This window comes from Accipiter gentilis, chromosome 14, assembly GCF_929443795.1.
Source record: "Accipiter gentilis chromosome 14, bAccGen1.1, whole genome shotgun sequence".
NCBI lineage: Eukaryota > Metazoa > Chordata > Aves > Accipitriformes > Accipitridae > Astur > Astur gentilis.
The window spans coordinates 15883577-15910995 of record NC_064893.1 but is presented as its reverse complement, the minus strand read 5'-3'; the positions used below and the strand labels follow the sequence as shown (position 1 = coordinate 15910995).

The window sequence follows — 27419 nt, the reverse complement described above, 5'->3', positions numbered from 1 at the left end:
TGGCTTTTCATCCGCCAGCACCCCCAAGCCCTTCTCCGCAGGGCTGGTCTCAATCCCTTCATCCTGCAGCCTGTATTGATAGCGGGGGTTGCCCCGCCCCAGGTGCAGGACCTGGCACTTGGCCTTGTTGAACCTCATGAGGTTCACATGGGCCCACTTCTCGAGTGTGTCCAGGTCCCTCTGGATGGCATCCCATCCCTCAGGCGTGTCAGCTGCACCGCTCAGCTTGGCGTCATCTGCAAACTTGCTGAGGGTGCACTCGATCCCCCTGTCGATGTCGTTGATGAAGATATTAAGCAGGATTGGTCCCAGTACGGACCCCTGAGGGACACCGCTTGTCACCGATCTCCATCTGGACATTGAGCCGTTGACCACTACCCTCTGGATGAGACCATCCAGCCAATTCCTCGTCCATCCAACAGTTCACCCATCAAATCCGTGTATCTCCCAATTTAGAGAGAAGGACGTTGCGGGGGACCGTGTCAAAGGCCTTACAGAAGTCCAGACAGACGACGTTTGTAGCTCTTCCCTGGTCCGCTAGTGTAGTCGTTCCATCATAGAAGGCCGCTAGGTTGGCCAGGCAGGACTTGCCCTTGGTGAAGCCGTGCTGGCTGCCTCGACTCACCTCCCCGTCCAACACGTGCCTTAGCATAGCTTCTAGGAGGATCTGTTCCATGACCTTCCCAGGCCCAGAGGGAGGTGAGGCTGACCAGTTGGTAGTTCTCAGGGTCCTCCTTTCTACCTTTTTTAAAAATGGGTGTCATGCTTCCCTTTTTCCAGTCACCAGGGACTTCACCCGACTGCCGTGACTTTCCAAAGAGCGTGGAGAGCGGCTTGGCAACTCCATCAGCCAGTTCCCTCAGGACTCTGGGATCTGCATCTCGTCAGGTCCCATGGACGTAGGTATGTTCAGGTTCCTCAGGTGGTCACGAACCTGATCTTCTCTTACAGTGGGAGGGCCTTTGCTGCCCTAGTCTCCGTCTTGCGGTCCACCCACTGGAGAGGTGTGGGAAGAGAGGCTGCCCGTGAAGACTGAGGCAAAAAAGTTGTTGAGTACCTCGGCCTTCTCCTTGTCCCTTGTAACCAGTTTGCCAGTCTTGCTCATCGGGGGGGAGGGAAGTGTACGCGTTCTTTGACCTTCCTTTTTGGGCCGACACACCTGTAGAAGCCCTTCTTGTTATTCTTTGCGTCCCTTGCCAGGTTCAGTTCCAGCCACGCCTTGGCCTTCCTGGTCAGATAGCTTATTGGGGATAATCATGTCATTTTAGGGATAATGTCAATAGGGGAACGTAATGTCATTTTTTACAGAAACCCAGTTGATTTGCTCTAAGAATAGGACTGGTATGGGCAAGGGTTAGAAGAACGGCAGGGTGCAGGAGAATGCTGCAGGGTGATCTTCGTTTATATCAAGATGGGCAATCTGTGTCCTTCTGCAGCCCTGGCACTCTCCTGCCTTTATGTATCACTTCCGTTTTTCGCACGCTTGCATATCCGTATGGCTTTCTCCTACCGGTGCTGTCTCCTGAAGCATGCTTGGGTGGACTACATTTTGGTGGAAGATGACGTGGACTTGGGGTTGAGGTCGAGAGGAGCAGCTTGTGCCGTTACTTGCCAGCAGAGACCGAAACAGTCCGGCCTGGGCACTGATGCGTCACTCATTCTTTGGGCTAGCTGGGGCTTTAACTGATAGCCTGTAGGAAAAATAGACTCGATCCTGATGGTGCTTTTCTTATGACCCTTTGTAAGTACTGTCAGGCCCCCCACAAGTGAGTGGGCAGGGCTACACTGATACGGCTCACTGAACTTGTGTTTTAGTAGCCTTTCCTGTGCCTCGCTAACGAAACGACGTTTGCTGTGTTTGTTTCCTGCTAGGTGGTAAGGACTAACCCGTTTTCAGTTACACGACATGAGAAGATAGCCAAGGGGCTACTGGGAGACCAGGGCCTGCCTGGTGTGTTTGCGCTATATGAACTTTTGCCCATGGTGGTGAAGCTGAGAGAGAAACACAGGTAAGAGACGTGTCAATCTATATCATCACCCTCCATTGGTTTTTGCCGTTTTGCATAGCTTAAGACTCCATCCTCGCTTAGACGCGACAGTGCAAATGCCTGAAAGCCATCCAAGCCCCTTTCCAGTGGGTGGAGGGGAAGAGGCACTCCCAGATGCCCTCCTTCTCCATGTGAACATCTGAAAGGGATTGGGGTTCTTCTGGTACTACCTGAAGCGTTTTAATCCAGCTAGCCATTTGAGGACGATGCTTGGAGCAGAGCACCTTCATTTTCCTGCTGAACTGCTGGAGTAGGTCCACAGTGCGGGCAGACACAACCGTCACAGGGGGAAGGGGGTTCAATCCGTTATCTGTAGCAACGGAACTGCAGGCGCTGAGGCTTCCCGGTGAAAACACCCTTAAGGTATAACTTGATGGCTTCAGCGGTATGCTCGGCTCACTTGCCAGAGCTGAGCACCGTGTACTTTACTCGCATAAATCTTACAGGCATTTTGCCCTGAACGCCTGCGAAGATTCACCTCCTCCGGGAGACCAGGGCGTACCAGACCCTTAAAGGCACGTGGAAGAGGAGCCTGGCGACTGCTGCTACTGCCAGTACCGCTGTCAAGGGATGCGCTAGGGTTCAGGAGCTGGGATGTACACTCTTGCACTGATAAGCACAGCGTGGACGCTTGTTTTAGGTCTCGGACTCGGCCCGATACTGGGATCGTGATCAGCACAGCATAGCAATAGGAGACTAACGGTTGCCCGAAGGCTGTAAGCTCTGGCGCTGCCTCAGATCCCTGGAGGCGAGGCAAGAGGAGTAACGGTACCTCCACTCGCCGAAGCAGCGGGTTCGCTAGATGTTTGACTGCACCAAGGGGTGGAGTGTGACTGTTCGCTCAGCTCCTGCTCAGATTTGGGCTAGCCCAGCTCACGCTAAGGCCCGATGTATGCTGGGAGCAGCGCCTTTGGGTTGAAGGGGGAGCACCAGGTAGGCAGCACAGGTGGCCAGGAAGAGCTAAAGGGCCATGATGCAGCCATTAGCACCTGCAGCTGGCTGTCTCCTGCAGCCCCCATCTTTGCCTGGCAGTATTGTCAGAATCTGCTGACTTTTGGAAATGGTATAGACCAGACTTCCAAGCTGGAAGGTATAAAACAGCAGCTGAGCCAAAAAGCCTTTGAAGGAGATTCAACAGCAGCTGGACTGCTGGGGCTTTTGTGCTTCACAGTGTGATACGGGGGACGCCCGCGCGGTGACGGAGGAGGAAGGATGAGCACTCTCACTAGGGAGAAACAACGTCTTTTTTTTGGTTTTGCTTTTGGGTTTTTTTTCTTTTTCCCCCTGCCCCCCCGCCATAAGCCCAGGACTTTTAGTGTTACGGGTTGTAAGTTAGGAAACATGACGGCTTGAGTGAATTCACGTCAGAGAGTAGCCCGGGCAAAGGGGACCGAGCCCTGTTTGTCGTGTGTGTTTGTTGCATTTCTTCACGTGCTCACGAAATAAAGCTTAATTCACAGCGTTCGTTGTCCTGTAACTTTGAACTTTTCTCTGCCGTGCCGGTTTTTCTCCCCCTGCTTGCAGTCCGTCCCGTTCCTGCTGCACAACAGGGAGCGAAAGCGTCAGTCATTGCACCTATGTGTGCTTGGCTTTCGTACTAGATGGGAACTCCGGCTCCAGGGGCTGAAGTTGGAGCTTTTCGTAGCAAGTGCCAGCTCTTCAGCTGGCTTCCCTGGGCGATGGACCTTTTCCAGGGTCCCTGCGGTCCCGCCCTTCTTGCCCCAGTGGCCCCAGACCCCGCCATCCGACCCTCTGGGCTTTCCTCGCGCTCCTTCTCTCCCAGACTGCACCGGGGGCGCTTTTTGCCCCCAGCGTTCTGCGGGGCCCTTAACGGTCTCTGAGCGGAACGCGCTGGAGCGAGCGGCTGCCGGGGCGGCCTCTCCCCCGCGGCAGCACCGCAGCCCGCCGCCGCACCCTCAGCGAGGAGCGAGAAGCGAGGAGCGAAGAGCGAGAAGCGAGAAGCGAAGCGCCGCCACAGAGCGAGCCCGGCTCTCCCGGTCGCGCCCGGCCGGCAGGGTGAGCCGCTGCGCCCGCCGCGGCAGGCGCCTGAGCGCGGTCCGCCGGGGCAGGCCGCGGAGCAGCCCCCGCCGCGGGGCCCGTCAGGCGGCGGAGCCCGGCTGGAGAGCGGGGGCATGGCGGCGCGGAGCCAGGCCTCCCTGCGGCGCCGGCTGCAGAGCTCGGAGGAGGCGCAGCACCGGCAAGCGGTGCTGGTGCGGAAGCTGCAGGCGAAGGTGAGGAGCGGGGGCGCCGGCCCGGCGGGGAGCTGCCCGGGGCCGGGCCGCGGTGGCGGGGCCGGGGTGCCCGGGCCGCCCGCGCAGCGCTGAGAGGGGCCTCGGCGATGTCGGGGGGCGAAGGCGCGGCCCCAGCGGGGCCCTCCCCGGGGCGTTCCCCGGCGCTGCCGCGGGCGGGACGGCGCCGAGCCCGCAGCTCGGGGGAGGCCCCGGGAGCCGCCCTCCTCCGCCCGGCCCGGCCCGTCCCGCTGGGCGCCTGGCCCTGCCGCTGTCACCCTGCCGAGCCTCTCGTGAGGGCTTGTCCGTCCTGAAATAAAGCAGCCCCCCGGCTCGCAGGCGCCTTTGTTGGGCCACGTTAGCAGGGGGCTGTCCCAGAGGCAGGAGCCGAGCCGGCGGGGGTGGTTTGGGGCGGCCCCGGGCCGAGGCAGGCAGCTCTTAGGGTGAGCAGGTAGCAGTACGTGGAAAAGAAGCCCCGTCTCAGGAGATAAAGCGAAGCTTCCCTGTATGGTAACGACTTCTTGTGGGCGGCATCGGCAGCGCTGTGAAACGCACTGTGCTTGGGCTGTAAAGACTTGGAGAAAAGCTAATGCAGGAGGAGCCGAGCCTGTCACAAGCTGCATTCATTCGCTCATCTTCATTCTATGTCTCCGTCCAGGTACTGCAGTACCGGACTCGGTGTCGAGAGTTGGAGCAGCAGCTGGCAGCAGGAGGGGTGAGTGTGCAGGTTGCCAAGTAAAGACCGTGTAGGTAGCGTTTGTTAACGCGGGCCAAAGCAAGCTCCCCAAAGCAATGGCAGAGGGCAGAGGGAAGCAAGATTTTGCTGCCTGAGGGTTTAAAGAAGCGCTGTAAGCTTGCCTGCGAGTGTTTTGTCCAGTTGCCGTTCTTGGAGGAGTCAGTGGTCCCAGAAATGCGGGTGCAGGAAACCCTGTGGAGGGGGGGTTTAGTTTTGAGAAAGAGTGCTTTATTGCTGGCGTAACATTTTGTCCTAGGGCTCAGGAGAGGGCTACACTGCCTGTTAGGTTCTATGGCCGTCTCTGAAAAAGAGCGGGTTGAAACGTGGCATTTTGGAAGGCAAGAATGCTGGCGTTCAGCATACGGCTATGGGCTTTTCTTTCTGCTTCACGGCTAAAGCAAACCTAGGAAGAACAAAGGGTGGGAGAGTAGGAGAGCGTTCCCAGGCTTCAAGTCGAAGAGAGCACTCACGGTTGTGAGCTAAGGAGACCTAGCTGCGAGAGTGCCACAGTGCGGGACTGAGGAGAGCTGCTCGCATTGAGCACCACCCTTCCCCTCCCTTGCTCTCCATAGTCACGACACTGTTACGCCTGGAAGAAGCCACGAGCTCCTGAGCTACCCAAGCGAATGGAGCGGAAAGCGGTGGATGCTAACAGCAGTGAAGGGAAGGCGAGAATTTGACTAAACTTTTCCTTTCTTCTGAAGGGACCCCTTCCAGGCAGGTGGGAAGCCACAGAAGACCAGAGCCTGGAGAAAGCACTGCTTCGGGTGGAAGAGGAGCAGCAGAGGTACAAGGAAGAAGCGTTCCCTCATACCTGGTATCCTGGATGCTCGTGGAAGTGAGGGAAAACCTGTCAGTGCTCCCTGGTCTCCCCAAGGGGAGCAGTTGGGCAAGCTGCTTTGAAAGCAGAAAGGTCCACAGTCTTGTTTTCTGTGGTGCAGTAATAGTGTTGTGTGCTGAATGGCTCTGTTTTGAGCGGGGGGGTTATTCCGGGTGACTTCCAAAGGTCCCTTTCCAGGCTAAATTATTCTGTGGTTCAGTAGGTGAGCGGGTCAGGAGAGTGCTAGAGAAAGGCGATGCATCCGGTGATCAGACAGCACGAAGGGGAGGCAAGACGTGAACTGTGGGCATCGTCAAAGTAGAAGGGGAAACCGAAATTGGAGGTGGAAGTAGAAGGCTTAAAGCAAGGAGAAGCAAATGAGCATGCCATCACAGAGAGATCTTAGTTAATCCTAGAAAGCACTTTTAGGGCCTCTCAGTTTGACAACAAAGTCAGTGTTGAGGGAGTTGGGAAATCACGGAGACGCTGCTTGTGGATAGCAGTCGTTCAGTGACCTCGTTGCTGTTTCTCCCTTTCCAAGGTGTGAGAATCTGGCAGAAGTGAACACTCTCCTGCAGGAACAGCTCGATGAAGCGAATGCGGTTAATTCAGCCCTTAAAGAAGATGTTGGAAGACTGACGGTGGATTGGATGAGGGCCCGGGAGGAGCTGGAAGTGAAGGAGAGCGAGTGGCGCAGTGAACGTGAGGTAAGGCTGGGCGACGGGAACGTCGGACGCGATGCTGGGGTGGAATGAGAATGGGTTTTATTTCTGGCCTAGAGAACTTGCCGTGTGAAAGTCGTGGCACCGTTGAGGATGTATTGGTGTTTATGAGCAGAAGACAGGGGTGTGAGATGGAGGAGTGTCAGCAAATTGTGGTGATGGAAGATGCCCGCGTGCTGTGACCGTACTGGTCGTTCTCAAAGGCAAATGCTTGCTCTTGCTGGTCACTGGAGGGCAGTGACACATGAACGCTCGTCTGTTTTTTAATAGTTCCTAAATCTCTGTCTGCAGCAGTGGAGACCGAAGAGAGGTCTGTGTGTTTTTGGATTCAGGGTAGCCAACAGAAGAACAAGACAGGCCTCCCTTACTAATAGGCTGTTGTAAGCAAATCTGACACTGGTCTCGGAGGGGCTTGTTTTTGTCTTCCTCCACCGAGCCTGTTAGACACCTCTGCAAGGCGAGATGATGAATCGCGATCGGTTTGCTGTGTTGATACCCGCTCCTGCAGGGGAAGTGTGGCTGTTCCCTTCTTTGCAGTCAGGTGGCAGGTCTACTGAGGATGCCTCTGTGGTGGCTCTTCAGTCCTTGATGCTCCCCACCCCCACCCCCCCCGTTGGAATAGTTCTTAAAGGAGACTCGGTGATGACGGTTGTACCCTCTCCTCTCTGAAAGGCTTGTACAGCGACAGCGAAGGCTGAATTGGCATTTCTTTTTGCCTTTGCCTGTTTAGCTTTATGACAGCTACCTAAGGGGTGAACGCAGCCGTCTACTCAGCCTGTGGCGTCAGGTGGTCACCTTCCGCTGTCATTTCCTGGAAATGAAGACTGCCACTGACCGGTGAGTAGAAGTGAAGGCTAGATCTCGTTGCAGAAAAAACATAGCTTCCCTTCACAGCTGCTTTTTGAGCCTTGATGTTACGCTAGCTGCGGCTAAAGATACAATTTCTCCTTTGGTAGTCTGAAGCGATGGCATTAAGCATGCCTTAGGCTATACTCCGAATCATTTTGTTTGATGCTGGTTTTCAGATAACGCTGAGGGGCTCAGGCTATAAGCAATGCAGAGGCCCTGAACAGGTGAACTTGGCTATGGTGATGTTTGGGCATATTAACACAGACACAGGCATATGTGGGCGAGTTGGGAGAGACTCACCAAAGCTATGCATGCAGCATGTGGAGCGGCCCCCTGTTACAGAGTGGTTAAAATTTGCCTTAAATCTCACTGTCTTTCCTTTCCCACTGCTCCCGATGGAAAGATCATTCATGAATATGTATGTAGTTATTTTTTCCTTCTCATTTCCAGCCTACGTTTGTCCTGGTCAGTTTGCATCCGCTTATTCCTGTACCAACACTGTTGAGAGAAAGAATAGCTTCTCTACCCTGCTATTACATTTCTCCAATTGATTTTGCTTAGTTTGATCCCTCCCTTTTACGATTGTTTTCTTGTTCTTGGGCCCTCTGAGGTTCCTTTCTCACAGGTGCCTTCTGTGCAGAGACAAATAGCGTAGCCTAAGAGTAAATTCTTCTGGTGTCAGCATGCAATTTCAAACTCTGGGTTACCGTCAGCCGTTTACCACCTTTGGTGATAAGCTTTCCTTAATGCGTAGAGTATGCCTGACCCGCTAGTTAATTCTCGAAGCCTTCTGGCTGTTCCGTACATTTCCTCTTCTCTCTGGGGAGAAAATAGATGCGTTCCTCAACCATCAAATAGACCCATTGCCCAAGGATCAAGATGTGTCCTGATCCCAAAGTGTCAGGTGAACGATTCGTCCCCAGCGAAGATGTCGTCTTTCCTGCCGGCTTTTGCTGTTGCGCAATGCCGTGCTTCGGAAGCGAGCCAGCTGATAAAGATGGTGGCGTGAACATTACCTCTTTCTTGATTCTTCTTCAGAGATTTGTCAGAGCTGAAGGCAGAGCAAATGAGGCTTTCTGGATCTATACTTGTAAACTGCTCCCGCCTAAACTGTGGCGTACGGCCCTGGGCACCCGTTACGCCGGGTAGACCTGTCCTCGAGGATCAGGCACAGCAGCAAGCGGGAGAGGAAATAAGCCAGAAGACTTGGGAAGTGATGCGCTTACAAGTCGAAGGGGACCCGGAGAAGAAGGAGCTTCAGGACAGGTGAGTGTGTTTTCAACTTTGCTGTTAGCAGCGTTATCTTCTGTGGGTGCTTGTTGGATTCATAGGATGGGCTGTGTTCACGTTTAAAACGCACCCATTCTGCACAGCCTTGTTCCTGTCCCTAGTCAAACTATTGCCTTCAACAGAACGGATAGAAAAAGCTGTCTGACAGACAGAAGCTCTTGTGAGGAAGGCAGGACTAGAAAAGAGATGGCATATTACAATGTTTTTGCTGTTAACTGATTCTTGGTGAGAAATGGAGACGAGCGTAAAGAGAGCTGTGTCTCTTGCACAGCCCTTTTGCTACCCAGGGCTGTGCTAAAGGAGTTGGGAGGAATTTGCACAGGACCATCATATGCAACGTAGCCCCTCCGTACTGCCGTTTCCACGCTAGACTGAGTGCAGAAGGCCTTTGGGGCAAGGAGTGCCATTTTGCAACATCACACATACAAACCTGAATCATCCTGTGATTATGAGTTTGCGTTAAAAACTTGTTTGTCTTTCCCCTTCTCATAGACTGAAGGACTTAGCTGCACTTGAAGGAGAACACTCATTATTACAGAGCGAGTTGGTAGTCGCAAGAGAGATGCTGGAGGAATCGCACCTTCAGAGGGATCTTCTGAAGCAAGAGAAACACGAGCTTACCGTGGCACTGGAAAAGGTATGGTCACCTTATTCCGAGGCAGCACTTGTGGGAGAGGCAGTTGTGATAGCAAGACCACCACAGATGGTGTTTCTGGCAGTAGAAGCCAGGGACAATGTTGTTGTCCTTCTTGGAAAATGGTGATCGGACCACAGAGGCTCTCCGGTGTAGTTAGTGCCCACGTGCTTGTTGGGAATGCGGAACTGGGAGCGTGTCAGAGACACAACAGGGGACCTGGAGTTGCTGCTTGAGGTCAGGGATTTTCCTGTCTTTGTTGTCATGTTGTTCTTTTGTCTCTGCAGGCAGAGCAGTCAGTAGCAGAGTTGACAGGGGCTCAGAATAAGCTGACTGCTGAGATAGCCGATCTACAGGTTGCAGCAGCGAACATGAGCAGTATCAATGAAGCTCTTGCGTTGGATAAAGTGCAGCTGAACAAACTCGTCTTGCAGGTGAGCAGAGTTGTCAAAGATCTTGCCAGGTGTTTGTCTCCAGCTGCTGCTTCTCAGCCTTCTTGCCTTCGGACAGTATGACTGTCTGAATGTGGAAACGTTGCTCTTTTCCTTGTCCAAGCCGAAGCTCCTACAGAGTAAACCTTACTGTTATTTTATTTCCTCTGTGCTTCTGTGATTGTAGCTGGAGTAAGAGCATGACGTTCTGTCAGGCAAAGTGGACGAGATGGAGAGAGCAAAGATCTCTGACCAGGAGAAGCTGAACTTGTGTGAAAGAGCAAATGAGGCGCTGAGCGCAGAGAAAGCCCACCTGGAGCAGCTGCTGAAGAAAGCAGAGGAGCAACAGGAGGGGCTGCAGGCAGAGCTGAGGATGCTGGCAGAGGAGAAGGCAGAAACCCAAGAGAAACTCAATGAGGTGAGACCAAAAACCTGGTGCTTTCTGGGTGGGCTTTTGGCTGCTTGGCTCAGTGAAGCTGTATCTGTTGGATTCTGCAGTGTTTTTTGTCAAGGAGACACTTGGTAGCGCTGGGGGTCTGACGGCCTTGTTTACTTCCTTCTGGAAATGTGTTGGTGGCTTGCAGAGCTGTTGTGCAATTCTCTGCTTCTAGAGATTCCTTTAATCCACCTGGCTGTGTTGGCCTCTTTTTTGGCTTTTGATAAGCTGCAGAGAGGTGATTTGCCTTGCCCACGAATCTGCGTGAGGCTGCTACTCTCACATGCGTCGAAAGAAGCAAACAGGGTAGCTCTTCACCCATTTTCTGAGGCCAAAAACCCCCGGGGCTGCATGTTTCTATTTACGCTTTTTGTTGTGAGGTCTGCAACTTTCCAAGCTCCGCTTGTTGGGTCCTGGAGGGCGGGACAAAGGGGCAAGTCAGCGTCTGCTGTCCTGTACTGCTAACAACGGGAATGACATCCTGAAATTGTTGAAACTGTATTTTAGGACATACGTGCCGCTTTGAATTGCTAGATCCTCTTTAGGCTTTGAGGGAGAAGCTGAGAAAGAGGTGATCACAGAAGACTGTTTACTCTGGACTAACTGGTTTTGGTAGAGTGGAAAAAGAGCTTGGGAGAATTGTATCGCTGGAGGAGACTAGGGAGTTTGCCATCCTTTCAGTGTCGGTTTCATAATGTACAATCTTAGGTCTTAGGGGGTAACTTTGAGAGGAGAATTGTTTGTGTCTGATGGTCTGTTCTCTGTTAGACAGTCTTAGTTTTGGAGTACGTGGTCTGTTTGGCAAACACCCGTCAGAGGTGTATTGGCATCACTGCAGAAGAAAGCCAAAAAACGACAGTTAGTCTTCAGGCTTGAATGCCAGCAAGGTCTATTGGACAACTTGTTTGTGTAAGACAAGTAAACAGTATTGTTGACATGAACTACTGTCCAAGTAGAGTCTACCGTCTCTTTGGCCACACCAGCCGGACTTCCGTAAATCACTGAATGACACTGCTCACCACGAGGGCTGTTTCCCTGCCAAGGATCACCTCTTTGCATCCAACTGCTGTACACACTGAAGTAGGTGTGTGGTGGTGTTTTGCGACAAGGTGACGCTTTGATGTTGGTTTTTCTTCTTCTAGAAGGAGAAACCATGTGTATTTCCACTTTGTTCGGCGAGCAAAGTTGCTCTTGCTCAACGGTTCCTGGAAATTTCCAGCACTGGAATAGATTCTGATAGAACTTTAGTTTGCAAGGTGGCAGTTGTGGAAGATGTGGTATTTTTGCGTGAAAAGATGTAGTCTGGGGTGTGTACGTTTGTCCTGAAGGGGCCGCCTGGTCCCAGGCAACCCAGTAGGGCCTTATTACACATGGCTTTCAGGTTAACAGCCCTAGTGCCTTTTGGCAGCCCAGGCTGTTAGGGCGGTATGAAGCAGATGCTCTTAAACTTTCAGGCCAGAGTACCGGAGCTCTCTCTCCTCTAGCTGATTCAGAAGTGGCACTGGCTGGCTCTGCACAGAACTCCAGAGAAAGGACTCTAACTGTATTTTGTCCCGCTTTCAGGTTCACCGCCAGCAAGAGTCAGCTAGCAGTGGTCTGGAGCAGTTGCGGCAGGAGTCCTCTCGCCAAGTGCAGGCACTGGCCAACGTATCCAAAGAGAAGGAATTGCTGGCGCACGAGAAGGCTGCCCTAGAGGCGCGACTGGCAGCCACGGAGCGGGACAGACGAGGCCTTGCAGAGCAGCTGGCAGAGGCCAGGTAAAGGCAGGGGGGAGACCCTAGGCAGGAGATTATTTAATGGCTGTAATTATAGAGGTGATAATCATTACGCGAGGCTTCATTGCATCCTGTATGCTTTTGAGCTGTTTTCACCTTCCATGGACAGAAAATGAAAGAATCTCGAGCAAAAAAACCCAACCAAAAACCCAAACCAGTACAGCATGGTTTGAATGTTATTTTTCTGACAGCTAAAGCTAACAAAGCTCTCCTGAGCCTGGGGCTCATGTTTATGCCCCCTTGCACGTTCCTGTGTGAAGTCCAAAGCAAGCCAGCGTAATTCCTCGGTATCTGGTACCTTGGCTCTGCATTGAGTAATAATTAAACCATGCAGATGTTTACTGAAACCCAAAGCTTCTTTCTGGTTTTGGTTTCTCGTTCTGCACGTTTGAACTTGGATCTTTCCTTATCCAGTAGTTTGACAGGGGATCTTCAGAATTCAAGGCTATTACGTACGGACATGGCGAGTAGGACACTGCCGTTTAGGGTGAAGCTAGAGGCTCGTGCTGAAAATCTTGAGGGCCTACTCTTTCTAGTCTAACTCTTGTTACCTGTGGTGCAGGACCTAGAGTTGGTTACACCAGCAGCAGGGAAGCCTCTTTTGAATGCTCGCCAGTCTGCGGGAATTGTTGCCCATCATTGGTGTGTGGGTCCGGTACTCCTTACCACGTGCTGTTTTGAGACAGACATCATGGAGGAGTTTATGCAGGGAAGGAACAAGATTTTGTCCTTCTGCTGGATCAGGTTTCTAAGATCACGTGTGACAAGTTCTGCTTTTAAAAAAAACCAACCACCCCAAACTGCCCAACGTATCGAGAGGTTTGTCCTCCTCTCAGGTCTTTTTTAGAAGACTCCTGACCTTGCAGAGCTGTACAAATGAGAGGTTGTTTGTCATGCTTCTTGACTTTTACGCCTTACCACTCCAGAGTATGTTGTTAGCAAGGCTGATAAACACCATTTTGACTCGGTCTGTTTCTTGAGAGCTGCTGCTGCTTCTGAGCTCCAGCTCCTCTTATTTGATCCAGCTGAATTATGTTCTGTCAATTATTGGGCTGCAGCAACTATTCTTGCCAGATGTTGTTCTTAAGAGCCTGTTGTTGTCGTCACAGTTTTGGACTCTTTATCTTCTCTGTTCTGGTTTAGAGACTGACTTTGATTTATCCTTAAAATGGAGCATATTTACTCTGGACTGCCAGAGATTGGCGTAGTCAGAAATATGTGCTCGTTCTCCTTCTTGAAGATAGACCCTCCATCGTCCATCAGAGCAGTGAAATCCTACTGTTGTGGGTCTTATTGCTGTACCACTCGGGTGCCCCTTTACCCTGAAGGATGTTATCCTGGTTGCACGCCTGTTCTAGTGAGGCAGTGCTGTGTATGGTAGGAACCTGGCACACCGGACGCCGTGTTAGATCAGGGAGGCAACTTCAGCTCCTGGTTGCAGAATCCTGTGTGTCATACGTAGCAGTTGGTTGAAGGCTGTGGATGTAACAATTTGCCTCCGCAGTACTACAACTTCCATTTTAAAGAGCGGCAAGTCGTTTGGGCTACTGCCTGCTTCGTTAGCAACGCTTAGAGAAAAGTAGCCAGTTTTTCTCGTGAACTTCCAAGAGTTTAAACTGAAGGCTACCTGTCTCTCCTTTCAGGTAGTCCTTGTTCAGGTAAAATCTAGTTCAGATTTCTTAGAAATGCTGCTTACAAGCATGAGATTTTACTATAGGATCTGATGTATTGCTTTAGTCCCTTTGAAATATAGGGAGTCTGGAAGATCACCTCCCTGTACGTACACTACGAACAGCATCAAAAAGTCACGAGTCAGCCAGGGAGATCCTCTTACTCTGTGCCCCTGCAGAGCAACCTGGAAGTGACGATGAGCAAAGGGCTGTGAGCAGAGGCTGGGCTTTTGCTTGCTGCCACAGACTTGGTGAGCGCAGCTACCCGTGTGTCATAGATCAGACAATAGCAATTTAAGATTTGCCTGTGGAGATCAAATTTGGCTGGGCTTTCTGTGTTACGCTAGGTCATAAGGAAAGCCTGGGCATTCCCTCAGAGGGGCCTGCCTTGCTCTTTTAAATGGCAGAAATATGCCTTCTGTATCCCAGTTTCCACGCAACCCATTTTCCGTACTGAGGGGTAGGGATCTTGAACCAGTTCCTACTGGACTAGCTCCCTGTGGGCGTCAGGAGCAAGAAACTCCTTTCTCTCCGTATTGGCGTCTTGTAGGTGCGGGAGGGAGACCCTGGAATCCAGCCTGCTTGAGGCTCAGCAGCGCTTATCTCAGCTGGAGATCGCCAGGAGTCAGCTTGAAATCCAACTTCAGACAGTCAGGCAGGCCAAGGAGGTGATACAAGGTGAGAGCCTCGTGTGCTTTGTTTCTGGTGATCCCCCTGCCTAGGGAGGATGGCATAAAAATAGCTCTCTGTGTGCAGTGCTTCTAAGGAGCGCAGGAGCTGGGGACAGATCCCTCCGACACTGAAATTCAAATGGCTTAAGGTTAGTGAAGTCAGAACCGCTGTTTGTGTAGGCCCTGAATCTTGCCATTTGCCACGTTTGCAGGGGAAGTGAAGTGCCTTCAATGTGAGCTGGAAGCAGAGAGATCTCTCATGAAGCAGGAACGGGAAAACATGGCGCAACAGCTCTTGCGGACAGAAGAGCAGTATAACGATACCCTGAAACTTCGGGAAACGGCTCACGAAGTGGAAATAAACAAGCTCCGGCAAGAGCTGGTAGGAAACAATATGCTTCTGAATTCTTGAGGCAAGCTTTGTGGGCTGGCTTTAGAAGAATAATAGCCTGAGCGTGTGAAATGGCAGCAAGCGTCTGTCATAGGCCACACGTTGCTAGGCCAGGCAGCAGAGCCAACGGCTCGCACTTGAAAGCACGTGAAGACCTACGGGACTATGCCGGGACAGTAAATGCAAGCCACGGATTCCGTGTGGGCCTAAGACGAGTTGAGCAGAAGGTTGGGTGGTCCCCACCCAAGGCATGGCAGTAAAGGGGTAGGATCTTAGCAGACTCCTGTCTACCGTGAAGCAGAGTCCTAACTTTCCTGCCAACTGGAGTCGCGGGAACTTTGTTCCTTTCTTTCTGTCCTTTCATGGTTGACAGAGGTGTTATCTTTGGGCTTAAAGCATACAGAACAGATAGAACAGCCCCTTGTTCCTGGTACGTGAGTTCGTGGCCCGTCTTGTGACTAGGGCATCGGGGTGCTGGCCTCTTTCTCACCCTGCAGTCCATCTGCATCTTTTCCTTGATGAGAATGGAGTTGAGCTTTGAAAATAGAGACTCTGAGACTAGAGAGAAATCCCGTAGGCGAGAGGTGCTAGGAAACAGGCAGCCGCCAGAGAGGGGAAGGTAACATCTCCTCTTCTTCCACCAGCTGACCCTCCTTTTAAGTTCCTTGATCGGACATGATTTGTGGAGGGCACAAAGCCACTACTGTGCGCTGTCGAGGTGGGGGTTTGTGGGAGGGATGAAGCTTCCCATTTTTTTGAGAAGCTTGGCTGGGACTCCATCCTGAAGTCTTTTTCTCCCCTCATCAGGCAAGCAAGCGGGAAGGGCACCATTCAGAGCTACAGGAGATGCTGGAGCAGTGGGAAAAGGAGAAGGCAGAGACGGAAAGGGAGCACGAGAAGAAGCTGTTTGATATGAAGCAGAAAGTTGCTACCATGCAAGCTCAACAAGAGGAGGAACGGACGAGAGCGGAAAGTGCCAAGCAAGAGGTAAAGACTGTGAAAGGAGAATTCGTGTGGGTTTTTTTGTTGTTTTTTTTTTACTCTTCTGGGCTCCTTATTGGCAGTGCTTCTCTGGACACCGTCCGTCTGGGTAGAAGCGTCTCTTAGATACCCCTTTGTAAAGAGGAGCGATGCCTTGGCAGCCGTGAGACCTTTGTGCCGTGAGGGACAGGGCCTGTAATGCGAGAGGCTACCCCAGTGTAGGTTTAAGAAAGGCAGGAAGCGCGTTGCAGCCTGAAGAGAACATGAACACTGTAACTGTGTCTGTGGTCTGACCACTGCTCCTTCAAGAGGGCACAGTGGTGTTCTAGAGGATGGTACCCTGAAAACTCTACACGGTAGAGGTCCAAAAAACCCCCCCAACGCCCAACCCCAACAACGGGGTTGTTCTGTCTTCCCTTCCTCCCTCCCTATCAGAGAGAACATCATCGTGCCACTGCCTAAATCATGGTTAGTCTGGACTTTAAATCCTGGCTGCAGTTCTGGCAGCTCCTCCCCAAAAGAACACACTAGAGCTAGAAGAGGTTCGGAGAAGGGCAAAAAGGAAGACGGGACTGGCCGAGTAAGCTGGGAAAGACGCAACCGAAAGGGGGGTGGCGCGGGGAAGGTCTTACAATGTCCCGAGAGGCAGGGAGGGAGGGGGCAGCCACTGAAGCAGGAGTTCAAATCTAGTACGACAAGCAAACATACGTGGGTGGAATTATTGAACCTCTTTGTCACTGTTTTGCAGCAGGAACGGGACAGACTGCGAGCAGTTAAAGAAGAACTGGTACGGGAGATGAAACTTCTTCAGGACTCGGTCACAGCCTCCGAAACCCGAGCAAATGCAGCAACAGATAGGAATCGCTGCCTTGAACAAGAACTTCAAACTACATTGTCTGTCTTAAAAATCAAAAACGAGGAAGTGGAAACGCAGCGGGAGAAAATCCAGATGCTCCAAAAAGAGGCAGCACAGAGACAAGCTTTGCAGGAGAGTCTCACTCATATGACTGCCATCCTGTCAGAGAGGGAGGGAGAAATGAAGTTGTACCAGGAACAGATGAGAATGCTGGAGAACCAGAAAGAAATGCATGAAACCACTGTCAGTGAGGTTATCAAGGACATAACAGAGAAGAACCAGAAGGTTGAATCCCAGCAAGAACAGCTACAGGAGCTGGAGAAGCAGCAAGAAATGCTGAGGACTGCTGTCAGCAAGATGAGCAAAGAGCTGGAGGAGAGAGACCGGGAGATCGGATCCCAGCAAGAACAGATACGGGAGCTGGAGAAGCAGCGAGAACTGCAGAGGACTGCTGTCAGCAAGATGAGCAAAGAGCTGGAGGAGAGAGACCGGGAGATGCGATTCCAGGAGGGGAAAATAATGACTCTAGAACGAGACGGTGCATCACAAGTGAGAAATCTGCAGGTGGATCTTGATCATATGAAAGGAAACTTGAAGGAGAAGAATTTGGAGCTGCAGTCTCTGACTCAGCAGATCCAAGCGCTGGAAATGGAGAGAGAACAGGTGAAATCTCTGCACGCGAGCCTTGGACACCTGAGGGCAGTTCTTAAGGACAGAGAGAGCGAGTGTGATTCTCAAAGGGATCAGTTAAGACTCTTGCAGCAGTACAAGGAACAGCAAGAGGGCTACCTGCAAGAGCTTCGTGGTACACTAGAAAAGATGACCCTGTCTTTATCTGAAAAGGATCAAGAGCTTGAGTCACAACAAAAGCAAATCCGGGAAGCTGAAGAAGTCATGGAAATGCAGTTAAGGACTGTCCGCGACCAACTGGAGCAGACCTTAGGAGCCTTAAAAGAAAAGGACAGACTCCTAGACATCCAAAAGCAACAAGCAAGGAGCTACGCGGAGAAAACAGAAGAACAGATGAATGTCTTGCACAGAGACTTAGAATACACTACAGCAGTACTGAAAGAAAAGGATTTAATGATTGAATCTCAGAAGGAACTGATTGAGACCTTCCAAAAACAAGAGCGAGGCTCTGGACAGCAGAAGGAAATTCTGCAGCAGCTTCAAGTGGCACTGAAGGAAAAAGAACACGAAATTCTATCCCCTAGAAAGCAATGTGAGGCGTGGAAGGAAAAGGAGGAAAGGCATGAAGCTGAGCAAACAAATCTCCAAGCAACAAAGCTGACTCTGAAAGAAAGAGAGGAAAAGGTAGAGGTTCTGGAGGAAGCTATCGCTAAGCTTCAACAGCAAAAGGAGGAGGCAGCGATGCAGACCGAAGCCATACAGCAAAAACTAGAATACGCTGAATCTTCTCTAGAAGCGAGAGATCAAGAGATAGTGTCTTTGCAAGAGCACGTCCAGGAGCTTCGAGAGCAGAAGGAGTTAGAAGGCAAGCGGGCCAAGAGTCTAGAGCAGGATCTAGACAAAATGAGCCAAATCTTGAAGGAGAACCACTCGGAGTTCCTCAGGCAGACCGAGCAAATGAACATGTTCCGGCTTCGTGAAGAAAGCACGAAAGTAGCGCTAACGTCATGCCAGCAGCAAGTGGATCTGCTTGAGCAAGCGGTGAGGAAGAGAGATGAAGACAATGAAACTCTCATGCAAAAACTCCAGCGCCAAGAAGAAGAACTGAAGACCTTGCAGAATCTCCAGCTGAGGCTAACCAAGGAGAATGAAGAGGTTAGGCATGGCAGAGAGCGAGAGAAGCTCCTGGAAGAAGCCTTGCGTGAGAAGGAGCAAGAGGCCAAGGCTGAAGGTGAACTAAAAGAGTTAAAAGAGGAGGTAAGAGCTCTTCGGGAAGATCTCCAGCATGTTCAGCCGACTCTGACAAAGAAGGATGAAGAGATCAAGAACCACAGAGACAGAGTCGGGTACTTAGAGAAGACTCTGAGAGAGAGAGAACAAGAGCTTAGGAGGCAGAGCGAGCTCTTGAAACAATTAACATCAGCTTTGCGATGGAAGGATGGCGGAGAGACCCTGCAGAAACAAATCCAGAAACTCCAGAAATGGGAGGAAGAGGAAGCAGAGAAGAGGCGAGTTCTCCAGGAGAGAGACCGTTCCTTGCAAAGACAGAAGGAGCTAACGCAACAACTGGAGGATGAGCGGAAAGCCAAGGGGGAAGAATTGGAGCGCACGATTGCTGTTTTGAAGCAGACCGAGAGCAGAGAAGTCAAATGGAAAGAGAAGGCACAAGCTCTGACTCTTGCCCTTACCAAGAGTGAAATGGCCAATGGGACTCTGAGGGAAGAAATAGCCATCCTGCAGAGCATGGTTTCGGAGAGGGACACGGACCGGTTTCATCATCAGGTAGGCAGTGTGACTGATCATCAGTCAACTAAAATGCCTATAAAGGATTCTAAGGATGATGCCCATAAAGATACGGGAATATGTAGTCCCATAAATACATGACCTGCTTGGCCAAAGAAACTGCGGTTGTAGCCAGCAGGCTTGCCTGTCTGCGTAGCTCAAGGCATTCCCCTGCTGACATGTTTTCTGTCAGCCCCCGAACTACTGAAAGAACTACGGAGCTTGCTGTTAGAGTTACCCCAAGCCCAAACGTTGGGGATGGGTAATTGGTTCTCTCCTGCGTAGGCAAGCTTAGCCAACGTGTCGCGGTTGGGGTTTGGCATGGAAAGGTAGGGGCACAGTTGACCAAAGTAAGGGACTAGCCTTAGCAGAATTTTGTAACGATGGTTGCACAGCAGCTGCGCTGACGGTGCTTTCAGAGATGTCGATTTTGGAGGTACAGCTTTTCCAGTGTATTAAAAATAACGGCATTCGTACCGTTGCCTGATCAGGTGAAGGGCTTCATTGCGCATTCAGGATGTACTTGTGCTGCGGTCCAAAAAGCCGGAAGGCAAATCTGTGTGGATTTCCCCACGGCGATCGGGAGGAGGGCCCCTAGGAAGAGAGTGTGTTGTTTTGGCCCGTCAACCCGGAGGAGCAGAAGGGACTTGGCACTGTCCATTCCCGAGTCCGGTCACACTCCCCGACTTGTCGATTCTGTCCCTCCTAACCCTTATGGGGCACCAGCTCAACATAAACTCCTCTCTGTATGCCCAGCAGGCTATTGCAGAAGGGGAGCAGCTATCATGGCTCTCGGAGAAGAGACTCCTGTCACAGCAGCTGGAATGTCTGCAGCGAGCAGTTGCAAGGCTGGAACTGGAGAAGGCGGAGCTGAAGCAACTCAATGCTGAGCTCAGGAGGACTCTCGAGCAGGTAAAACAGGCTTTCACTGCCTCTGCAAAGCCTCACGGTCCTCTGGATCACACCACATTTCCACAGACAGCACTTTGGAGTCCTCTGCTTGTTTCCTTCCCTCTCCCGCTTCCCCCTGTGGACACACGCTTTTGTATTTGCTCTCTCTTCTGGCACCCCGTTGCCTTCACAAATGCGCATTCGCTCCGGTCCCAGCCTTCTTGCCCCAGTGTCCCCATACACGCACATTTGACACTCTTGTGTCAGGACCTGTTTCCTCTTGCTCTTTCTCTTCCATAGCCTACTTTGAGTGCTTTTTGCCCGCAGCGTTCTCTGGGGCAATTAACAGCCTCTGAGCAGAGCAGAAATCTCCTTGCCATGATGTCCAGAGCTCCTTTTGCTCCTTGTTTGGTGGCAGGTTTCTGTCACCCTTTCTCCTATCACCTATCGCCTGCAGGTGGAACGCGAACGGAGGAGACTGAAGAGATATCACAGTGGTCGGTCGCTGCCGGATGCGTGCGGATTTTCGCTCTCTGACCAGCACAAGATGGCTGCTTCTAGACAGGTGAGAACAGAATCTTCCTTGGTGGGAGGAGGGTCTGGCCGTACAGAGGAACAGTGGCAAATCCCAGTGGCAGCATCCCCCCAGCATAGACCCAAGAGAAGTGGAACGTAGACCATGGCCCTGGCCAAACTGGAGACCAAAAGGAAATCCTTGCATTTTCTTCACAGGAGGAGTCTCACGCTCGCTGCAGTCGTCGATTAGCTGAGTTGCAGAACCAGGTGAGGAGTGGGAAGGCTCTCGTCAAAAGCTGCCGTGGCTGTACTGAGGGGCACAGCTTTGCACGATGCTACAGCCCGAGTTTTGTTTGGCTGTCGGGAAGTGAGTACACCAGGCAGTGGAAATACCCAGTCAGTCAGACACATCTGTTGGCCATGGCCACACAACGTCATGCACCTAGGTCTAGGCTCTGGCTTGCCTAGAGGTCAGGCGTGGTGGGAGAGGGATTGGAGGAAATTCAGAGAACTGGCACTCGCCTGAATATAGAGAAGATTCTAAGGATGTTCCCCTTGAGTCTTACTCATCTTGTTGACGGCTTCCATTTTCCCTTGACTCCGTTAACAGTAGAGCTTGCACTCTATCTGAGCTCCAGGGGTCTGAGGCAGCGCCAGAGCTTACAGCCTTCGGGCAACCGTTAGTCTCCTATTGCTATGCTGTGCTGATCACGATCCCAGTATCGGGCCGAGTCGGAGACCTAAGCACAGCGTGGACGCTTGTTTTATCAGTGCAAGAGTGTACATCCCAGCTCCTGAACCCTAGCGCATCCCTTGACAGCGGTACTGGCAGTAGCAGCAGTCGCCAGGCTCCTCCTCCATGTGCTTTTAAGCGTCTGGTACGCCCTGGCCTCCCGGAGGAGGTGAATCTTCACAGACGTTCAGGGCAAAATGCTTGTAAGATTTATGCGAGTAAAGTACACGGTGCTCAGCTCTGGCAAGTGAGCCGAGCACACCGCTGAAGCCATCAAGTTATACCTTAAGGGTGTTTTCACCGGGAAGCCTCAGCGCCTGCAGTTCCGTTGCTACAGATAACGGATAGAACCCCCTTCCCCCTGTGACGGTTGTGTCTGCCCGCACTGTGGACCTACTCCAGCAGTTCAGCAGGAAAATGAAGGTGCTCTGCTCAAAGCATCGTCCTCAGCTGGCTAGTTGGGGCACCCCTCTGGGTCTGGGAAACAGCAGAACTGGAACTTGATCTCCCCCTTCCTGGGAGATGCTCTTAGCAGCAGACGGCCGCTTCTCCCACGCGTACCTCTGGGTTACCTACCAAAGCGTGGGAGGCTTCCAAGGCCAGCTGCACAAAGGTGCCCTTATTATTTCAGAGAGAAGGTCAGAGCTGTCCCTCTCTTCAGGGGTGGTGTTCCCTAGCCTACGCGTATCGTTTGCTGTGAAGTCCCTCTGACGTCTTGCTTTCCGTGCGCGCTACCGGCTTCTAATTCAGCACCTCGCGTTCCCCTTCCGGAGCTGGCTGCCCGAGTTTCCCACCTAGTCTGCTCTAGATGCTTAGCAGATTAGGGACCCTCTTTTTACCTGGTTTGGCTTTACGTTGGCAGACCTTGGTATTGTAATTCAAACGGAGCAGGTTCCATAAGCCATAAAACTCCTTTAGGAATTGCTTCTGTTATTTGAGTTCATTTGCCAAGAAAGAGTATTTTCGTACTCCTAGCTGGAGGTTGGGGATGGCATTCCCACGTGGGACAGAGCCCTTGGCAAAGCACACGTCACTTTGAAAACAGAGCAGAACCTCCGGCCTGAGCTGTTCTCCCCGAAACAGCAAAGCACCGAGCGCTGCTCCCAGTGCTGGCATCTCCTCCGCTCCAAAGCAGGCAGAGGGCAACATGCCAGAGCTGCTGTGGCTGCGCTGCCCTGCCCTGCAAAGCTGACAGGAGGTGAGAGCAGCTGGGTCTCTCCCACCAAAAAGCCCAGCAGGCACGACCCGCTGTTGCCAGGAAATAATAAGAGTTTGAGGATTTTGAAGGCCTCAGCAGTCCTTTAAGGCTCCTTTGCCCCCTGGGCTGTGTTCATCAGATTTTGCTCTGCTCATTTGTGAAATGCTCTGAAGTTAGGAAGCGTGAGCGTTTTCTCCCCTTTCACGTGCTAGCTGTCAGGTTTCTAAAGTAGATCGTAACAGAACGGTTCTGCACTACCTTGTGTAAGCAGCAGGCCTCCTGCTGAGGAGAAAGCATGTGGAACTAAGGTGGCAGTAGCCCAAATCTCTCCTTTGAAAAAAAGGGTTGGGTTACGAAATCCTGTAGCAACCTCTCTCTTTAATATGCATGTCATGTCTCGGTGTTGGGCCTGTGAATGGTATGCCAGAAAGAAGCTCGGCATTGTCGGTAATCTGAGCTCAGTTCGGGGTGGCTCTGGCAACCTGTTAGTTCCCGTTCCACAAGGACAACGTGTTGGTCCGGGCTGGAGCTGGAGGGTGCGTCTTCCCTGACGGCCGGATCTGTGGAGCTACGGCTGGTCCTAAGAGCGTGGGCTTGTCTGAGCTCGGCCTTTTGCCTCTTTCAGGTGTCCCTTCTGCAGACGCAGCTGGCAGAAGAACGAAAATACAAGCAGGACTATATCGAGTGCTGTGCCAAGACCAGCCAGGAGCTGTCAGACCTTCACCAAGAGCTGTCTCGCTCCTTAGCAGCTGTGGTCAGGGAGCCCAAAGCCGCTGTTCTGGAAGCAGAGGCTCGGAAGCTGGGTCAGCCTCTCTGAACCTTCTTTTCCTGTAGAGGAGCAGCTGCAGCATCACGGCGTTCCAGTCTTGTGCCCTTCCCGCAAACGTACTCTGTATTTTGCTGCGGGAAATGGGGGTACATCTGTTCTGTTTGCGTTTGGAAGCATCTCCTAGCGCCAGTGACTTTAAAAATTACTTTCTTTTAATAAAAGAGGTTTTGCAGGACTGCACTTTTTCAACGGGGGTACACATTGGTTCTGTTTATGTTCGCAAGCATCGCCTAGTGCCAGCGATGTTTAAAATGTTTTTTAATAAAAGAGATTTTGCAGGACTGCGCTTTTTTAGTAGGAAAAAGCAAGGGCTAGGCAAGTATGTGGCTTAGGAAAAGCTTATACTCTCTTTTTCACTTGCACAAGTAAGCTGTTCCGAGCTGCTGTCCGGTTTAACCTCCTGAGTTCGTAGCCCTTCCTTCCCTGTGACGAGAGAGGGAAACACAGGCGGAGGTGGTACCAAGAGGAAGGGGTGAAGGGTGCAGGCCAGGGATGGGAGGTGGGGCAAGAGCGCGGCGCTTTTTTCCTCCCCTTTTCCTTCTTTTCCTTCCTTTTTCCTTCCGTGCTTCGGCACAATAAGCGCTGGCACTCTCCCGAGGCGATTTGCTTTCAGCTTTGTTGCTGCGACAGCCAGCCTGAGGGACAGCTCGGTTGTTCTGCGAAGGGCGGGGGTAACAAACGCCAGCCCTGTCAAAGCTGGAGGCAGGGGATGGGACGGGACGGGATGGGATGGGGAGGAGGTCAAAGTGAGTGAAAACTGCTCTCTGCCAGCAGCTCCGCCTCGGTCTCAAGCCCTTCCCAGCTAACCGGGTGATCTCGAGAGCCCCCCCTCGGGGGCCGCTGGCAGGGAGGGTCAGAAGAGGGCGAGGCGGCAGCGAGGACCTTCCCGCCCCCTCGGAGCCCGGGAGCCCGAGCCCCAGCCCCTCCCCGCCCGCCCCCTCGGCCGGCTTCGGGCCGCGCTGCCCGGCGGGGCGGTGGCGGGGCGGTGCCGGCCCGGCGCCGGAAGGCGGGTTTGGTTCCGGGCCGCGCGGCGCCGTGGACTCGCTGTGGCGGCTGAAGCGGTTCGATGCCTTCCCCAAGACAAGACCCTGGAGGGCTTTCGGGTCAAGACGTGCGGGGGCGCGCTGGGTGAGCGGGCGGGGTGAGGGCGGCCGGGGGCCGGCGGCGGGGGGGCCTTGCGGGCCGGCGCTCGGCAGCGGCTCGGGGCGGCGGCGGCGGCGGGCGGGCTGAGGCGGGACTGAGGCGAGGCGAGGCGGGCGCGACCGGCGGGGCTGACGGCGGTTCTCGTCTCCCCGGCAGTGACGGTTGTCAGCGGGCTCATCGTGGTGCTGCTTTTCTTGTCGGGGCTGCAGTACTACCTCACCAAGGAGGTGAGTGGCGGCGGCGGCGGCGGGGGGGGCCCGGCCCCGCGATGCTGCTTCTGGCCGGGGCGGCCCTGCGGCCCGGGGCGGCCTGCCGTGCCTCCGCACCCCCGCCGAGCCGCCGCCTCCTCCGCCGCCTCCTGCGGGCTGCCCACGCGGCAGCTTCACCCGCCGCAGATGTGCGTGGGGTTTTTTTCTTTCTTTCTTTCTTTCTCCGAGCTGGCGGCCTTGAGGCCGGGAGCGGGCTGCCCTCCCCCGAAAGCCGCTTGGCGCCGAGGGTGGCTCGGGGCTTCCTGTAACGCGGCCGCAGGAGAGCGTCTCAAAGTCTCTTCTCGCTGCCTCTGCCGCCTACAAGCAGGCAATGCAAAGGAAAGCGAGGAGGCTCCTTGCGGGAGCCCCCGTCCCCACCCCAGGTTCTAAGGTTCCCGAGTTAGTAGCTTTCTTAAAAAAAAGCGTTAGAAATGGCAAGCGCTTGGCTGCGGTGGGAGGCAGCAGCTCAGGTGTCTCTTGAATCCCAAGTCTTAAAAATCAGCCGAGGGAAAGCGGCCTTTTGATTGGCTTCCGAGTGAAACAGGACTCTGTTTTTCCTTTGTTCCTAGGTTCATCCGGAATTGTACGTTGACACATCAAGGGGAGATAAACTGAAGATCAGTCTCGATGTTATTTTTCCACATCTGCCTTGTGCTTGTGAGTCAGCCTTCTGAATGTTGGGGACAAGTTTCATACTTGCCGAGGGCCCGACAGGCTCGGTGTGCCCGCTGCTTCCGAGTGCTGCGCTGCTGCTTGGGCCACAGACAGGGAGGAACTGGTGACCCCTGGTGATTCCGCGGTGATTCCAGCCAGGCCCGCTGGGCACTCAAACCAGCACTTCCAGGCAGGCTGTATTGTTTTTCGAGGTGATACGTGAGGCTAAGGTACAAACCCCCTTACGTTTCTGTACGGTGTGGTGCTTTGTCAGAGAGCTGGGTCACACTGAAAAAGCTGGCACAGCGTTCGGTGTTCGGTGCTCGGGACTCCAGATTTGACTGTACTGTTGTTGAAACACTTTAGAGTGTTTCTCCTTGGGAAGTTACTTGGCGAGGCGCAACTTTTCTGTGGTTTTTGTACTTCAGTTCTGACCGTAACGCCAACGCCATGTGATAACCTTTCTCCCAAATTTTTAAAACCGGAGTGAGCGTTAATAGTTGGATTACCTTTTAACTAAATTCAAAACGAAGCTGCGGGGTGAAGTGACGGAAAATCTTGCAAGTCTTACTGCTTACCACTACTGTGCACGTTATCCGACCGTGCGCTAATCTTCCCTGGCTCTTGTTCTGTTGCGGTGATTCCTTTGGGTAATGCATTGGGCTTTAAACACAGTGAGTCTGGCTTCCTTGTGACCACCTGAGATATTGTTGGTCTTTGCCTTCCTCACGTTTAAAAGGGCACGGGAAGGCCAGAGAGTTTGGAAGCCCCTGGTGTTTTGTGCAGAGAAGCTGTCAGCCTTGTAAGAGAGCATGTAGCCAGCAAGTGCATCACGGTGCTTTGATACCAGGCCAAGACCACAGACCCTCTCAATCTTCTTTGTGAAAAGGGGTCACGAGGAAATGTGCTGATGGTGAAGGGGGAAGGGTGAGGAGGTAGAGGGAGGGAGGAGGCAGCTTTCAACCAATTTGAAGCTTAACTCCTGTACTCCTGGAAATGGTTATGGGCTTTGAGGGGTTTGGTTTTGGTTTCTTTTGCCTTAAGTGTATTACCTTTCAGGGTAACGCTTTCTGGGCAGCTGGAAGCCGTCCTTCTGGTACATCAAACCCAGCCCCGTGTTTGGAAGGGTCGTTCAGGGTGCTGCAACACGCGTTTTATTCCCTGTACGTCACTTGGCCCCAGCCATACACACTCTTCCGCTTTGGCACGCTCTTATCGCCCTCGCTGAAAGAGTCTGTATTTTCACTGGTTGAATGCTTCCTCAGCCTGCCACAGGCCGTAACAAATGTGTGTTTATAGACTACTTTCCTTGCTCACTGATTTCAGATTTGAGCATCGATGCCATGGACGTAGCAGGAGAGCAGCAGCTGGATGTAGAGCACAATCTGTTTAAACAACGTTTGGATAAAGCTGGCAACCGGGCGACTCCAGAGGCCGAGAGACACGGTAAGGTGCTATTCTGCCTTTCTTGGATGGATGCTCTTGTAGTCTTTCCATCACTGTGTGCCTGGTTTTGAGATTCACGGGAACAAGTGGCAGCTGAAGAGCATTTAAAGACCACAGGCTTTTGAAGAGTTTATAGCACGCAGATCTATTAAAGTGACAGATTCAGGTGAACTGCTGTTATACTTGCTACTTTTGCGAGGCAAATCTTTGCCTAGTCCCTCTGAAATTCGGACAAGGACTCACGGATGCATTTCAGGAATAAAGCTGCTGCGTGAATGCTCTTTTACAACTAGGAATCGAGCAGCTGTTCTGGCAAAACTTGGCTTTGGTTGTATCTTTAAATCACAGTGGGCTGGCAAATGGGACAACCTGGTTAGAGGAAAGAGCCTCTCTCCAGGGAAGGCTCCAGTGACTCGACCCTTAGGCCCAAGCTTGCACCTTACTACATTTACTTTGCGTGTGTTAATGCCTGCCTAGATAAATATATTTTAGTTGGTTTATCGGTTACAGGTTGTAGTAAGTGGTCCTTGGCTACCTAAACCTCGCCTTTACGTTCGTTTCGTGTTATGACTCATCGTTGCGCTTCGAGGCAAACCAGAAGCGATTCTGGCAAAGTGTTGCAATCTAACAGTAATACTGTCCCGACTTTTCCTTTCCAAAAGACGAGCTCCTTATTACTTTTTCTGGGAGATGGTGTAGTTCTACATGTCAGCATGAACTGAATTTGTTGATTTGTATCACTCAGATCGAACTTTTCTGTTCTTGAAGTTGCAAGGCTAAACTAAGCCAAGAGCTGAACGATTGGTAGGTA

General features: G+C 52.5%; 1 protein-coding gene across 1 annotated transcript; it reads left to right on the top strand.

Annotated features, from left to right (window-relative positions):
• Positions 1 to 1058: 1058 nt before the first annotated feature.
• Positions 1059 to 21193, top strand: LOC126045644 (centrosome-associated protein CEP250-like). The gene is made up of 18 exons (XM_049817043.1): positions 1059 to 1741; positions 1873 to 4279; positions 4935 to 4991; positions 5717 to 5799; positions 6374 to 6539; positions 7285 to 7391; positions 8442 to 8669; positions 9186 to 9330; positions 9615 to 9761; positions 11337 to 11471; positions 11758 to 11951; positions 14118 to 14317; positions 14523 to 14692; positions 15509 to 15688; positions 16431 to 18950; positions 19707 to 19862; positions 20299 to 20406; positions 20574 to 21193. The coding sequence occupies exons 2-18, from the start codon at positions 4181 to 4183 to the stop codon at positions 20823 to 20825; spliced, it is 4947 nt and encodes a 1648-aa protein (XP_049673000.1). The 5' UTR covers positions 1059 to 1741; positions 1873 to 4180; the 3' UTR covers positions 20826 to 21193.
• Positions 21194 to 27419: the final 6226 nt, after the last annotated feature.

Excerpts from the sequence above, each read along its gene's own strand:
- LOC126045644 (XM_049817043.1), top strand. The coding sequence starts at position 4,181 with ATGGCGGCGCGGAGCCAGGCCTCCCTGCGGCGCCGGCTGCAGAGCTCG. Across the intron at positions 9,331-9,614 it reads TTACCGTGGCACTGGAAAAG|GCAGAGCAGTCAGTAGCAGA; the intron begins GTATGGTCACCT and ends TTGTCTCTGCAG. Across the intron at positions 14,693-15,508 it reads ACAAGCTCCGGCAAGAGCTG|GCAAGCAAGCGGGAAGGGCA; the intron begins GTAGGAAACAAT and ends TCCCCTCATCAG.